Source organism: Natrix helvetica (assembly GCF_964273705.1).
Source record: "Natrix helvetica genome assembly, chromosome: 1".
NCBI classification, from domain to species: Eukaryota; Metazoa; Chordata; class Lepidosauria; order Squamata; family Natricidae; genus Natrix; species Natrix helvetica.
Window position 1 is genome coordinate 205,949,924 of NC_138548.1, and position 14,405 is coordinate 205,964,328.

Here is a 14,405-nt window from a genome sequence, read left to right on the forward strand (position 1 = left end):
AGTCAGGAAGCATTTTCAACTTCCCAGGATTTTTGGACAGTAGATGTAGTTTTTTTCAGAGATGATTTAATTAATACACCTTAAGACAGACACTGAGGCCAGTCTTCTTCAACATGGTGCCACCTGCTTTGTCGGGGCTGCAAAACTATAGCTTCATTTCTGGAAGGTACTAAATCAGGGGAGGCAACCATAGGCACTTGCACCTTTGTTGACTTTCCGTGGAGTGCAACTACTTGTAATGAGAAGGAACAAACCTGGATGCATGTGTCTGCTTGTGCACACGTACACCAGCCAGCCTGGAATAACTGAAACTTTGAATATAAGTAGATTGCTGTCTAAAAATCAGGGCCATGAATCTGTTTCCCTCTCCTCCTGTGTCCTGCTAAATGTTTATACATGTGAGCTAATTAACAGCTTGATAGCCTGACACTGAAGAACATCCAATGGCTACCACTTTACCACTGCCAGGATTACACTGTTTTTTCTAATCTGGGATGGAGGTTATATCTGCAGCCTTGCTAGCAAATTAAAAACAACAATCCAAGAGTTGGAGAGTTGGAAAGGCTCCATCTATTCTAAATGAGCTTGGCAATAATGGGGCAGAATGATTATTTGGGGAGACAGGCACACAATGGCTTACCATTTTAGAGCATCCAGCAGAAGGAAATCAATATTTTATAATGGCACACAGAGACAAGGATGTCCAAACAAGGATGTTTTAGGATGAAATTAGGAGCAGGGAAATCACGTACACAGCCAGAAATTGTATAGAGAAAAGCTAAACAATTTGAATGTGACAGTTGAAAGAAAGAGTTAAAAAAAGCACCATGGTTTATTTTTAGGCTTACGGGGAATAATAGCTCCCTGGGGAAATGCATGGAATGGTATAAAGAAAAGGGAAGAACCTATATCCTTCCAGATGTTACTGAAGTAATATTCCAAGCAACCATTATCATGGTGATGCCATGACCTGAGTGGTTGTGGTTCATCAAATTTTGGAAGGTTCCCACTATGGCAAAGGAGTACAGATTTGAAGAAGAAATTCAATCAAGTAAACATTAGCTCAGTCTGGACAGACAGAAAGCCAGGAGGAAAAAATAATCTCAAGATTGTCCCACCTTGATTCTTCTTAGTATAAATGGGGGGGGGGGGGAGATGGTATCTCTGTCAGTCTTTCAAAATTCTGTTATTATATTATACCCTACAACAATAAAGGAGAGCTCCATTAGTTCTTGTAGTATCTGTTTCCTGACCAGTTCTACTTCAAAGAGCTGTATCAGATCATCAAGGTGCCCACTTATCGCAGCTTGTAAAATGAAGTACTTTTTCAGGAAAAGGCAGCAAAGAAGTAGTAAAATCATGCTCTGAGCATGACCCAATACAAGTTATTTTGGGGGGATGGTCTGCAGCATTGATAGTGGCAAGGATGCTATCCAGATAAGTCATTTCAAGTGGCCACATATATGCTAGATAAGCAGCCTGCAACTTACATTAGAGAAAATTGAATTGATCTGTGTACATCACATTTGGCAGCAAAAAATCATTTATAATCACACTAAGTTTAAATAAATGTAGTTATCAGTTATCACAGGTCAGCTTGAGTTAACTGGCTTCCTCCTATCATTTGGGATTGGACATTTTTTGTCTTGTCAATCTGGCTATGTGAGCAAGCTGCTTGACCATTTGTGACTCACAATGCAACAGCATATCCTTGTGTAAGTGTTGCCAGAGGATGGCCAAATATTTGGTTTCAGAGGCAACATGTTACCTTCTTAAAACTTCTTGTTCAGATAACTTTTTATGAATGGAAGGACACTGTTGGAATGACTTCTCTATGTACAAAACCTTTCTGTTATTTTAATTTCTTTAGAATTGATCTGGAAATCTGACAGAGATAGTGAATGTTCTGACCAATCATATAAGAGTGGATTATTAGCTGTAACTCATTAAGTAATATTTAAAAAGTGATGTAGGTAAGTTTATATTCTAGAGATTGATCCAGACTTAAATTTTAATTTAGTCATGATATCATCTTATTGATATGGGTTAAAAGAGGAAACAATTAATGATGGAGATATGAGACCTATTGGTATGAATGATCTCAAGAGCTCTATTTGTCTGCTAGTGTCTAAAGTGCCGCAAGGAGTTTATATGGAATGAATATAACCCAGTGTTTCCAACCTAGAAGAGGCTATTTTGCCTTTACGCCATACTTGATTAGATGTATAGCTAGTAATACCAAAATATCACTGGAGTGTGTTAATTGGAACACTCATTGAGTATTTGGGAAGAATCAGTCTGACCTTATGTCACCAGCCTGGGGGTCCCAGGGAACCAGAGACATGCTTATATTTCATATATCCCCTCTCCCCATGCCTTGCGGTTTGTATATTTTAAACTTTTAATAATATTTTAATTCCTAAAAATTATTTTTAAATGTTTTAATAATGATTGTTTTTGTATATTTTTATATATTCGATTGTGGTATACTACATAGGCTCATTTTTTTGTGAGATGGAAAGCCATATAAATTTGATTAATAAATAAAATTTCCCCAGTTCCCTAACATAAAATGGTCCTGCCCACTCCAGGTACCCAGGAGGACCACAATTAAGAAGGTGAAAGTACGAAGCCTATGGGTTATTTCCAATGTAGGGCCAGTCAAGAGTGAAAGCTGGAAGTCAACTGAGTAAGGAAAAGCTGATCAAGGAACAGAAGGATGGTTAAATGTTAACCATGTTGCTCAAATCTTCAGATGGTTGGATATCCTGAGACTATTACTTTAACTATCTTCTAGTGACACAGGAAACTTGCCCTTCCTTCTCATTTCCCAATAGCTTACTTTAAGGGCTGACCCCGAGCTAATCATAGCCTTGCATGCAATCAAGTGTAACACAGAATGGCAGACATAAATGGAGGGGAATATAGATTCTGGCAGCCTGGGGTTTAATCAAGAGAGACTTTCTGAGCAGCCAGCTCTCTCTTAGCTGTCATTAGGACACTCTAGCTCTCTACTCCCCTCTCAACCAAACATAAACCAGATGCCCATTATTCTCAGCAAATGGCTGTAATCACCCTGGCTAGACTTGAAAAATTACCAGGAAAGGTAATTGAATGGCAAAAGGCCCAGAATGTGGATGGTCTGTGCTCATTTATCAGCCGTGCCAACCTCTCCCTGCAGGTGCCTGGAGGGAGGGGGAAAGGACTGTGTTGATTTGCTTGGGTTTTAATTGCAGAGATGATATTCCCTTGGCTGATTCATGAGTCAGCTCTGCAAACTGAGATTATCAAGAGCAACCCTTTCGAAGGCAAAGCAATCAATTTGCCAGCTCACCTTCTTCAGCATATTAACCATTTTTAAAGCAAAGCAATCAATTTGCCAGCTAACCTTCCTCAGCATATTCTCCCACTCTAGGGGAAGGCAAGCCTGAAAGCACTATAGCCACTCCAGATCCTACTTGCTGGAAAAAAAAAGACACCTTCCAATGCAGAAAGTCAGTACTCACATACTTCTACAAGTCAAGAGTCACTTCAATGATTCAGATGATGCTGTATGCATGTCAGTCATATGAATGTGATGGGCCAAGAGTTCCTTTGGTCCTTTTGAAAAGGTGGATTACATTATTTCCAAATATAGTAAAGCCACATGGCACCATAGCTCCTACAGCCCTCCCTCCTCCCCATCCTTTTGTTAAGTGGGAGTTTGGTCCTGGCAAGATGGCAGTCCTCTAGAAAATGAAAATTGTAAATAGCAGGTACATTTACCAAAACCCAGTAATTCTCCCCTTTTTAAATAGTGATTTCATTAAGGATTATAATTAGAGTTCAGTAATAATAAACAGTAAAAACAAATCCAAATTTAAGAAGAAAAAGAAAATAGAAGGTGCAGAAAAGTAGAAAAATCTTTCCTGCCTTTATTTTTCCCATATCTCACAATAATAAATCCATAAAACATCAACATTTCAGTCCTGGTATCCACAAAAATGCATTAAGGGTTACCAGAGATAACAATATTGCAGCTCCCATAGGATGCATTGTCAAGCTTCTGATCTGAGTTTGACGTTCATATGATGCACAAAGAAATTCTAAAATTCATTAAGCAACAGTGAGATCTGAATGCATCTTGTATCATATTTCTTTTGCCAGGGAACCACACTGGTAAGCAAATCATCTCAATTTCATCTCTGACAAATTCTGCTAACCCTTTCTCAGCTTCGATAACCTGCTCACATATGGATTTCAATTCCCAGAGTTCTCAACCAGCATGGCCATTGCTAAGAATTCCCAGAGTTGAAGTGCACCCAACAGCAATGTAACCTGTCCATTTTTTTTCCTGGATACATGTGACATGTTCACATATCCCACAACTTTTGGCACAATAATGGACATATACAGAAATGCCCTCCAATGATAGCCTGTGGTTATCACAAACTGCTTAACTAAGGTTGTTAGAAGTTCAAATCAGCATCGTCAATAGGGAGGAATACTTGAAGTTATAACTTAACAATATTTGGAGAATCACAACTTTCCCACCCTTGTTTTATTTACAATTGATAATTACCAACTGATAATTACTGTAGCATTGCCTTTTTCACATCAGTCTGGTAATGTTGAAGTGCTAATGGAAAAGACACGAAGGAATAGAAATTGTTACAAACTAAGCACATACAATATGCATCGAAACAGAATTTAGCAGTAAGAAAAATAACAATCCTGGAACAATGGAAGGTTCCTAATGTGTTGCTTCTAACTCTGAAACACGGCCAAACCAAAACTAGGGAGATGTTTAATGAGAATCTGGAATAATTTTCTATTCCTCAATCTGCTGTTAATTACTCCAATACTTGGCATGCTGCTTTATCCTAAACTAAATTACAGTAATGGCCCATCTAGCCCAGGACTGTCTACAACTGATTACCACTGATTAGTGCCAAAATCTTGAGCAGAAGAGATTTTTAGCCTTTAGAATCAGGTGATCAGGTGATTCTAGAGAATGAACCTGATAATCTACAGGTGAAGGTGCTCATCACCATTTTCCCATTCCCTTCTGCTGATCTCACTGATGAATGTAGAACTTAATCCCACCAGGTTCTCCCAAATTCTGCTGTCCATAGTGCTCAAGTGACATGCTCAAAGAGTCAAACAAATGTGTCAAATTGCTCTCCATCCGGTTCGCTGATAGGGCCACTCTCCTATTTAAAAAGCAGATGGCTCAATTTATAGCATATATGTGCTCTCATTTAATGCCCCTTGTCTGCAAATCACCAGTTTCTTTTAGATGTTCAAGATAATGCCAAAGTGATGTTGCACAATCATTACCACTTGAATTATTTAACTGTTCCTTGAAATGGCCATTGTGTTTCTCTAATTTTGTCTCCCAGCCTTTAATTCCCAGCGAGATTATTTCCTATTGACCTGACATCACTGCTCCATCTCCTTAATAAACAGCTTTATTTGGGGCCTCAGCAGTCGCCTCCCTTGCAATCTTTCAAATTAGCCTTGAGCAGCTGTTTGGTAGGAACGAAGCATGCTTAGTCCCTCCACTTGTTGTCCCAAATTGTCTCAAAGTTCCCTATTTCTCAGCCATATTCCTTTGCTGCATTGCCCACTGGTGTCTAAGACTCACCACCTGCAAGATGACATTAAAACTAGCCCAACTGTCTGCTAGTGCTCCAATGTTTAATCAATGTCTTGTCTCCTGCAGCTGTCAAATCCAAGGCCATGCAGCTCACGCCTACATCTCCTTTGGTTGTATTTCACATCAAGAAAAGGTGTCAACATGGCCATAAGATTTCTGTCTCTCTGGGGAATAAATCAGCAGGGTTTGAACATCACCAAATGCCTTGCATATCAACAGCTCAGCTGTGGGGGATAGGAGAGTATCCTTAAAAAAACTCATCTGGAAAGGAATCATTTTCCTACTCATGAATTCAGCTAATTCCTTTCTTATTCACATTGTTTTCCAGATATGATTCCTAACTTCTGGATTTAGAAGTGGTGGACGTTCAGCCTAAGGACTAGATTCAGCCTACAGGAAATCTCCATCTGACTCTTCAATTCCCATCCATCTCCCTGGCCCAAGCAGTGGGCAGTGGGGGACCCATAGAAAGAAGAGGGGAAAGTCTCCCCTCTGAGTTATTTCAATACAATACAATACAATACAATACAATAGTAGAGTTGGAAGGGACCTTGGAGGTCTTCTACTCCAACCCCCTGCCTAGGCGGGAAACCCTATACCATTTCAGACAAATAGCTATCCAACATCTTCTTAAAGACTTCCAATGTTGGGGCATTCACAACTTCTGGAGGCAAGCTGTTCCACTGATTAATTGTTCTAACTGTCAGAAAATTTCTCCTTAGTTCTAAGTTGCTTCTCTCCTTGATTAGTTTCCACCCATTGCTTCTTGTTCTACCCTCAGGTGCCTTGGAGAATAGTTTGACTCCCTCTTCTTTGTGGCAACCCCTGAGATATTGGAACACTGCTATCATGTCTCCCCTAGTCCTTCTTTCTCTTAAACTAAACATACCCAGTTCCTGCAACCGTTCTTCATATGTTTTAGTCTCCAGCCCCCTAATCATCTTTGTTGCTCTTCTCTGCACTCTTTGCAGAGTCTCCACATCTTTTTTACATTGTGGCGACCAAAACTGGATGCAGTATTCCAAGTGTGGCCTTACCAAGGCATTATAAAGTGGTATTAACACTTCACGTGATCTTGATTCTATCCCTCTGTTGATGCAGCCTAGAACTGTGTTGGCTTTTTTGGCAGCTGCTGCACTTCCTCCAATGTTACTCAAGTGATTGAAGATGACGGTTCAGCAAAATATGTGTTTGCAATATATGGAGAGAGGGACTGCCTCCAACTCCGATTTCTACTCCCGGTGAACACATTTGCTTTTAAAAGGTTCATACCATAAGGTCCCCCTGAAAATTAAGCAAAAACTAGTTTTGTGTATAGAAATGTATCCTCCTTTGATCTGGCCCTTCGTGGCTGTTGAAAAAAATCGGTACAAGGATATTAATGCAGATAACACTAACACTATCCCATGGACATAAAATAGAGCATTAATAGGATTGGAATTTGGTTTCAGTTCCTAAAGTCCTCCCTTGTATGGTTATAGATCATTTCTGAGATGAAAACATTGGGCATGTTTAAATAAAGAATGAAGATCTGGGCAATGGACTTCAGGCTGTTACATCCTCTGGCTCTGCCTGAGAAAACCAAGCTAATAAATCAGTTCTTTCTATAAGCTGAAATTCCTGGTGTCTATGTGTGAATTTCTGATGTCCCATATACACGATGAGCAAAATGTTCTTTCTTCCAATCCCTTCTCCTTCAGGACTCATTTCTAGCCTGTGCACCTGTGATATGGGTTTAAGCATACAGCCTCCATTTTCTGAGCAGCTGGAAAGGAGTACTAATTGGGCAATATGTAGATATGATTGCCTTGCCCCATTATGATCAATATTTGAGAGCAAGCACAACTGTATTCTTTAAAGAATGCATCGACCTTGTTGGGGGTGGGGGCAGGAAAGGTTATTTACATATGTATACTGTGTACATTAATCAGATAATTTCTGCATGTGGAGTTCTGCTGCACAGATATTGTTAAACCATATAACACATTGCCACAACATCTGGCAGTTCCAAAGCTGAATATAGCTGGCAGTTGTGGGTTCTGGATCCCGTTGCAGCTGGTACAGTGCAATGGGGCCCTCTGGCCACCACATGAACGCGTGCAGTGTGCGCATGAGTCCTTACCTCCTATGATACCTATGTGACGCTCCAGCTGCTTGGTGGAGTGTCACGCAGGCACTGTACACTGCGCGCATGCAGATGGCCCATTTCCTTCAAATACAGGTAAGGAACGAGGGCAGGCGGGCCCTCCAGAGCACCTTACCGGAACGGTACCTAGTGCTCCTGGCAGGCACTGGTACATCTGTACCAGGGTGTACTGCCTGCAACCCACCACTGATAGCTGGGATATAGAATGTTTTCTGTGCCAAAGGATGCATTTGGCTTTCCAGAGGCGTGCTACTGGGGGTGGGACGGGACATACACCCACAAGTAGGGGAGGATCACCGGGGGGAGGGGAGACATGAATAATATTTCCACTTAATTAAAATTAAATATAGTTGATATTTGATTTCCTATTCATGTATCTCTTCTCCTTGGGCATATTAAAAATTAAACTTTGATGACTAACTTTTGCAGTTCTTTCAGAGACCTGCACCCAAGTATTTCAGAGGCGCAATCCAGCCCTAGGAACTCAGGCTGCATAACTGTAAAACAGACTTCATCTGCTTCAATAGATTTATGTTCATAGACTAAATATAGCAAATGACTTCCGGTTTGCTCGGAGGGTTGTTTTGAGCACTCCGAAGGCATCAAGGAAGCCTCCGGACGGCCCCTGAAGCCTTCGGAATGCTTAAAACGACCCTCCGTACCAACCGGAAGTCACTTCCGGTTGGCTCGGAGGGTTGTTTTAAGCATTCCGAAGGCTTCAGGGAAGCCTCCGGATGGTCCCTGAAGCCTCCGGAGAGCCTCCGGGGGGCGGGGGAGGTTCTTTTCACCCTCTCCAGGCTCCTATAAAGCCTCTGGAGCCTGGGGAAGGCGAAAAAAGCATGTAAAAATGGGGGGGGTCGCACCTGTTGTGCGTGCATGCGCACTGGGGGGTCGCACATTGCATTATGGGTGCAGCACACCCGCACATGACCCCCCTGCGCTCCTCCCACTTGTGTCACGCGAGCCAAAAAAGGTTCGCCATCGCTGAAATATAGTATCCAAAATCAATGCTCAGAAACATAACAGAAGCATTTCAAAAGGGAGTCTCTCTCCCACTTCCAGAGCAAATGCGTCTGCTCACTCTAGGTTACATACCCCATTAAAAGAGAGAGATAAGATCCTAATTAATTCACAACCTTGATATGCCAAGAAACTGCCATATATGGTCCTCAACTTACAACCATTCATTTAATTACCATTCAAAGTTGCAACAGCACTGAAAAAAGTGAAAAATGTTACTCCCTTTGCAGCATCCCCATTACCATGTCATCAAAATTCAGATACTTGGCAGCTGGTTCATACTTAAGTCCCTTGTGGTGTCCCAAGGTCATGTGATCCCCTTTTGCGACCTTCCGACAAGCCAAGTCAATGGGGAAGCAGGATTCACTGAACAACCAAGTTACTAACTTATCAACTTCAGCAATTCACTTAACAACAGTGGCAAGAAAAATTGTAAAATGGGGCAAAACTCATTTAACAAACATCTTACTTAACAGCAGAAATTTTGAGCTCAAATGCAGTCATACGTTGAGGAGTATCTGTATAATAAATCCATTTTCCCAGAATATTATAAGAATGCCCGTAGGCTGCAGAGCAAGCACTCTTGTTTGCAATTGGTATAAAAATGGTACCAAAAATGGGTTATAAATGCTGTAATCTACAATCAATAACCTGCCTAACATTCCCTGGGGGTTCTTTCAGTCTCTGCCTACCACCAATCAAAGGGCATTGTGGACCTAATCTCTCATTTTTTTCCTTTAGCCATTTTTTATTTTGGGGGGAAATGAGGAAAAAAGTGGAAGAAGCAACAGGAAGACACAGGAGGTTACAAATGGGAGATATTATCGAGATTACTTTAAAATGCTATGAATAAGATACAGTAGCTGCACTTTAAACTTCAGCCTCAAAGCATCTTCAGCATTTACCTAAGTTACCTGAAGCAAAACCAATTTCCTTCCTTGTTAAGATCAACCCATTCTAGTCTCAAACAGCTCTCATATAATTGGCAAAATCCTTCCTCTTGTTTGGCCTAATGTTACTTCTTTATCTATCGTGGTTTCTTAGGGACGCAAGTAATACTGTCAATTTTGAAAAGGTTATGCAAATGAGTCCATTCTATGAAGCTACTGGCACTCCTAACTGATATTAGCTGCACACTGATTAGCATTTCATTTCTCCTTCCCATCTGCTCCATGCCCCAAATGATTTTTTTCTCCCGAATAATCATTTGATCATGAAGATGGATGTGATCAAGGACCGTTAATAAGTACAAGACAGCTTCTTTCCCATCAATCCTTATGAATTATATTTAACTATATGCAAACTCATAATTGAAAACTATTCTTGAGATCACCTTCAATGCAATGCCAAAATGGCAAAAATCCAAGCAAACTCTTTCTTATCAGGTCTCTAATCCCAGATATCACAAGTTTATTTTGAACCGAAATCAGGTTGGTCTAAAACTGAATGCTACGGAGATTGACTTCTAAACAGCATTATTAACCATCGTAATTAAATTCCTCAGCAAGGATACATGAAATTCATTGAAATATTTATACTCTAAAATGACATATTTCCAACTACACTAAGAATCAGGGTGCAGTAAGCATCAAAATACATGCTTTCTAGAATATTGCCCCATTTTTGCATCTCAAAACAATTAAGCATAGAAATGCATGCAGTCCCAGCAAACTGCACACAAGGATAAATAATATTAAAGAAACAATGTTTGCAAAAGAGTGCACTCCAGATTATAAAAAAAGTAATTTTAGTAAAAGAAATGAATAGAAAAATGCATGTGAAACTGGGGTCGAATCAAGCTGTCACACAAAATGAAGAGTTATGAAAACAGTGGACAGATTTGCATATATTTGCCCTGATCCTGCACAAACGTTTCCCCCTCCGCTTGCAATGGGGGGGGGGGGACATGCAAAGAGTTACCTGGAAACTTTTGACATTCAGATTTTTTTGACCCTCAGTGGCCACCTTCAGCCTAGAATCCAGTCCTTTCATCAATGATTCTGTATTGCGGACATATTGCAAGTCCCGGTAGGTCCGAAGATCCAGCACTTCCATGGATTGGGAGATGTTCTGTACCTGCTCAATGGAGAAAGAATAGTGACATTAGATTGACAGGATGCTTCAGCTCATTGATTGGATCCTTTTATGGGATCAAAGAAAGCCAGTTGTAACCCAAGAACTCAGACAACACTCTACCTCAAAGAAATGTTGCGTGGTAATGGATGAAGGGGGATTTTTGAACCCAATAATTTTGGAGCAAATGTACTGATGATTTTCCCTTAACTTAATGACAGATGTCCTACTTGGGATCAATCCACAGCTGACACATAGGCAGAATCTATTACAGGATGAATGAAAAGTGAGGCAAGCAGGATCCTTCCACTACTTTTTTTTTCAGACCAGCCCCCAATATGCTTTACAGACCAGATTGTTTCATATTCCTGGTTCAATAAGCTCACAATGAAGCATCCTCCTCTGGGACCTGAGTCGAAACTTGCCGTCTGCAGCACCAGCTGGAATCCCAGCTCCTTTTGCCTGCTTTGCACCCATGAAATATGGATGATAATGGAACCAGATGGAGCTGAATGCTGATGAAAAGTGGAGAAGGGGAAAGACAATGCTCCTTTAAACATTTGCCTTTGAAGGAAGGAGACAAATTAAGGAAGGAGTCCACCGCTTCCATTGCAGAGGGCAAAATATGATCTGGATTTGGCTCCAAACAAAAGCATAGGCACTGGAACATAGGCAAATTGTAATGTTCTTGGTGTATCTTTGTTCCAAACTGAAGCAAAAGATTTCCCCCCCCCCATTTCATGCATATCCCCATTTCTTATCATCGTTGCCTTTTTATAGGAGGATATGTGCAGCATCACTTTAGCATGATTTCCATTTTTGTAATGATATTGGGAATGACCTTGGAAGAAAGTGGGAAGCACGGCAACCAGAGGTCATTCCCTCTGGTCATTTGAGAAGTAGCTTAACTCACAGAAGGAATGCAGGCAGGGCATATATCTCAGAAGGGATTGAAACTTAGCTTCTTGGGCTGCAAAAGGGGCAGAGGAGAAATGTTCTTTTAAATTTGCAAGATTTTGCTTATGTAACCTTTACAATAAGGTAGTCCATAAGGTCAACTTAGTCCATCCAGTGATGCTTTCAGTTTGGATGACCATGTTAGGCTGGTAGCTTTATATGTTTTCTATATTCTTTTGGAATTAACTATTGTAATGGAATGCAGGGAGGGGGTGAATTACAGAAATGTAAGAGGCTCAGTCCAGATTTTATGTGTGGGAGAAAGGAGGTGAAGATAGCCCCTTCCTATTAGTTCACAGAATATATTGTAGATGCAGATAATAGAGTCTTCAGTCTGGAAAGAGTTTGTCTATGGGTGTGAATCAATAAAGAACTCAGCTTGGAAGAATCACCATGTGTCATTCTTGGTTTGGGGCATGACAGCTATGACCTTAATATGTTAAACCTATAGAAGGAGTGACAGAACCTGGGGGCAGAGTTAAAAGAGGCAACAGCCTAGAATCCCTACTTAGCCACAATTAGATTAAGTCCACTCTCACCCCCCCCCCCAAATTATTTACACTTATCTGACTCGAAACAGGTGCTGACTATTAGCTAAATTGATTCCTGTGCATAGGCCTTTAACAACAAATCAGTTTAATTGTACCTTATTGGATGGAGGTCATGTACCTGGTCTTTTGCACCTGACAAAATCTAAGGACCAAGAAGGAACACCACACTTGGAAGTCCCCTTTGATACGGATGTGTTTTTGGGAAGTCAGTAATTATCTTATTATTGGCTAAAATTGAGGACGGAGGAAATGGGGAATTTTTGGTAAATTTTAAAATACCATTTGTTCTTAACACACATGTGAACAAGAAATTTTCCCAGAAAAGAACATGAAAGATATGTTTTTGGGCTTTGCTTAATTATTGCCAACTATTGTCAATATTGCCAACTATTGTTATCGATTATGCCAAATGAATTTATGTAATTGTATTATGACGCACTTTGATAATACCCATGAGACTTCAACTTGTGTATTTAAATCTCACCTGTTGAACTGCTCAGGATTCTCACCTTTCTGAGAATCCACTTGCACAAGTATAAATAAATAGATGCTTTTTGTTAATCATAGTCTCTTGACCATTTTTTTTAAATATATAGAAAATATATCAAATATATATTTTATCACACAGTATCTCCAGGATATTCTCCAGGGAGCTGTAAATATTTTTTATACTTCTAGAATTGGAGAACAGAACAGGACAGGACAGGCACGAAGAGTGCTGATCCATAAAGTAATCAAGGGTTGGACCCGACTGAATGGCTGATGAAGATGACTTCTAGAAGTTGCATTTCTGGTCCCTTTTATGGAGTTTTTACCAAAGTAATAAATACATGCAGTCAGTGATGTGTGGTGAGGTTTACGGCTGGTGAGGCTGGTGACGTCATCAGCGCGAGCCACGGTCCCCTTCATGTTGACTCAGGAAGGCGGGGAATGGGACCACGTGTGCAGGAGGGAGGCTGAGGCTAGAGGACCCTCCTGCACACATCGTCCCATTTCCGGACCACGTGTGCAGAAGGCTCCTCAGCGCCTTTTCCCTTTTTTTTATTTTCATGATGAGAGTGGTGATGCTCTGCCTCCCCTGACCGCACGTCCCTGCATGCAGTGCATATGTTTTCTTTTCTAATTAATACTGTAATATACATTTTTTCATGTCATACTATATTATGACTAATTTTAGTTTTCTTTCTATCCAAACTACAATCATGAATAAATCTAAACATTTTCAAGGTAGCCTTCACAGTTTACTGAGCCACAATATCCTAATCAAGGTAAATATCAACCAAAGTTGGCATGTTGTACAAATGCATCTGCTAAGCCATTGCTTGACCTGGTTAAAAGCATTGCAGGAATTCAGCCAGTATTTCATGATATAACATTGTTGCTGCTGGTTGATAGACCACAAGGTCTTGGTTGTTTTGGTTGCACAGAACTGATAAAGATCCATACAGCACTTTATGGTGAACACTGTTTTCTTACTCCCCCATCAAATAATACTGCCTATTTTTCCCTTTCTCCCACCTCCCTACAGGAGTACTTATTTATAAAATGCCTTCACTGTCATGATGTTAAAAAGTTTGCTAGACATGAACTGACACTCAAGAGTTAAACTAAGAAAGCTTTATTGCGCAGGTCATAAAACAAAATGTTATCTGAAAGTGATTTATTGCGCATGCGTCACACATTCCAGAATTCCTTTCTTCTTTGTTCGGCTGCCAACTTGGCAACCGGAGCTTTTATTATCAAAATGTAACCAATTAGTTATTTTCTGTTTCATTTACTTTTTTTATTTTATTATTAAAGTTTGTTTATTAATTAGAATACTTCTTAAAGACTTTTATTTTTCTCAATATCTCAAAAGATATGCGGAAGGGAATCAGCCCGATCCATTGATCTCAAATTTCTCCAGGGCGTTTTTCCCCTGACATTCACAACCTTATTCTTCATTTATCTATGAAGGTTTGCAATAATATTGCCTGTTCTTAAAAGGACAACAATGTTTATCTCTCTCTTCCCTTTGCTT

The 14,405-nt window shown here is 40.3% G+C and overlaps 1 protein-coding gene across 2 annotated transcripts in view; it reads right to left on the reverse strand.

Annotated features, from left to right (window-relative positions):
• OLFM2 (olfactomedin 2) overlaps positions 1-14,405 on the reverse strand; it is a 207,034-nt gene that overhangs the window by 46,593 nt on the left and 146,036 nt on the right. For both annotated transcript variants that reach the window (XM_081939019.1, XM_081939020.1), the window contains exon 3: positions 10,725-10,880. In XM_081939019.1, coding sequence (XP_081795145.1) covers positions 10,725-10,880 — 156 coding nt within the window. The remainder of the gene's footprint in view (positions 1-10,724; positions 10,881-14,405) is intronic.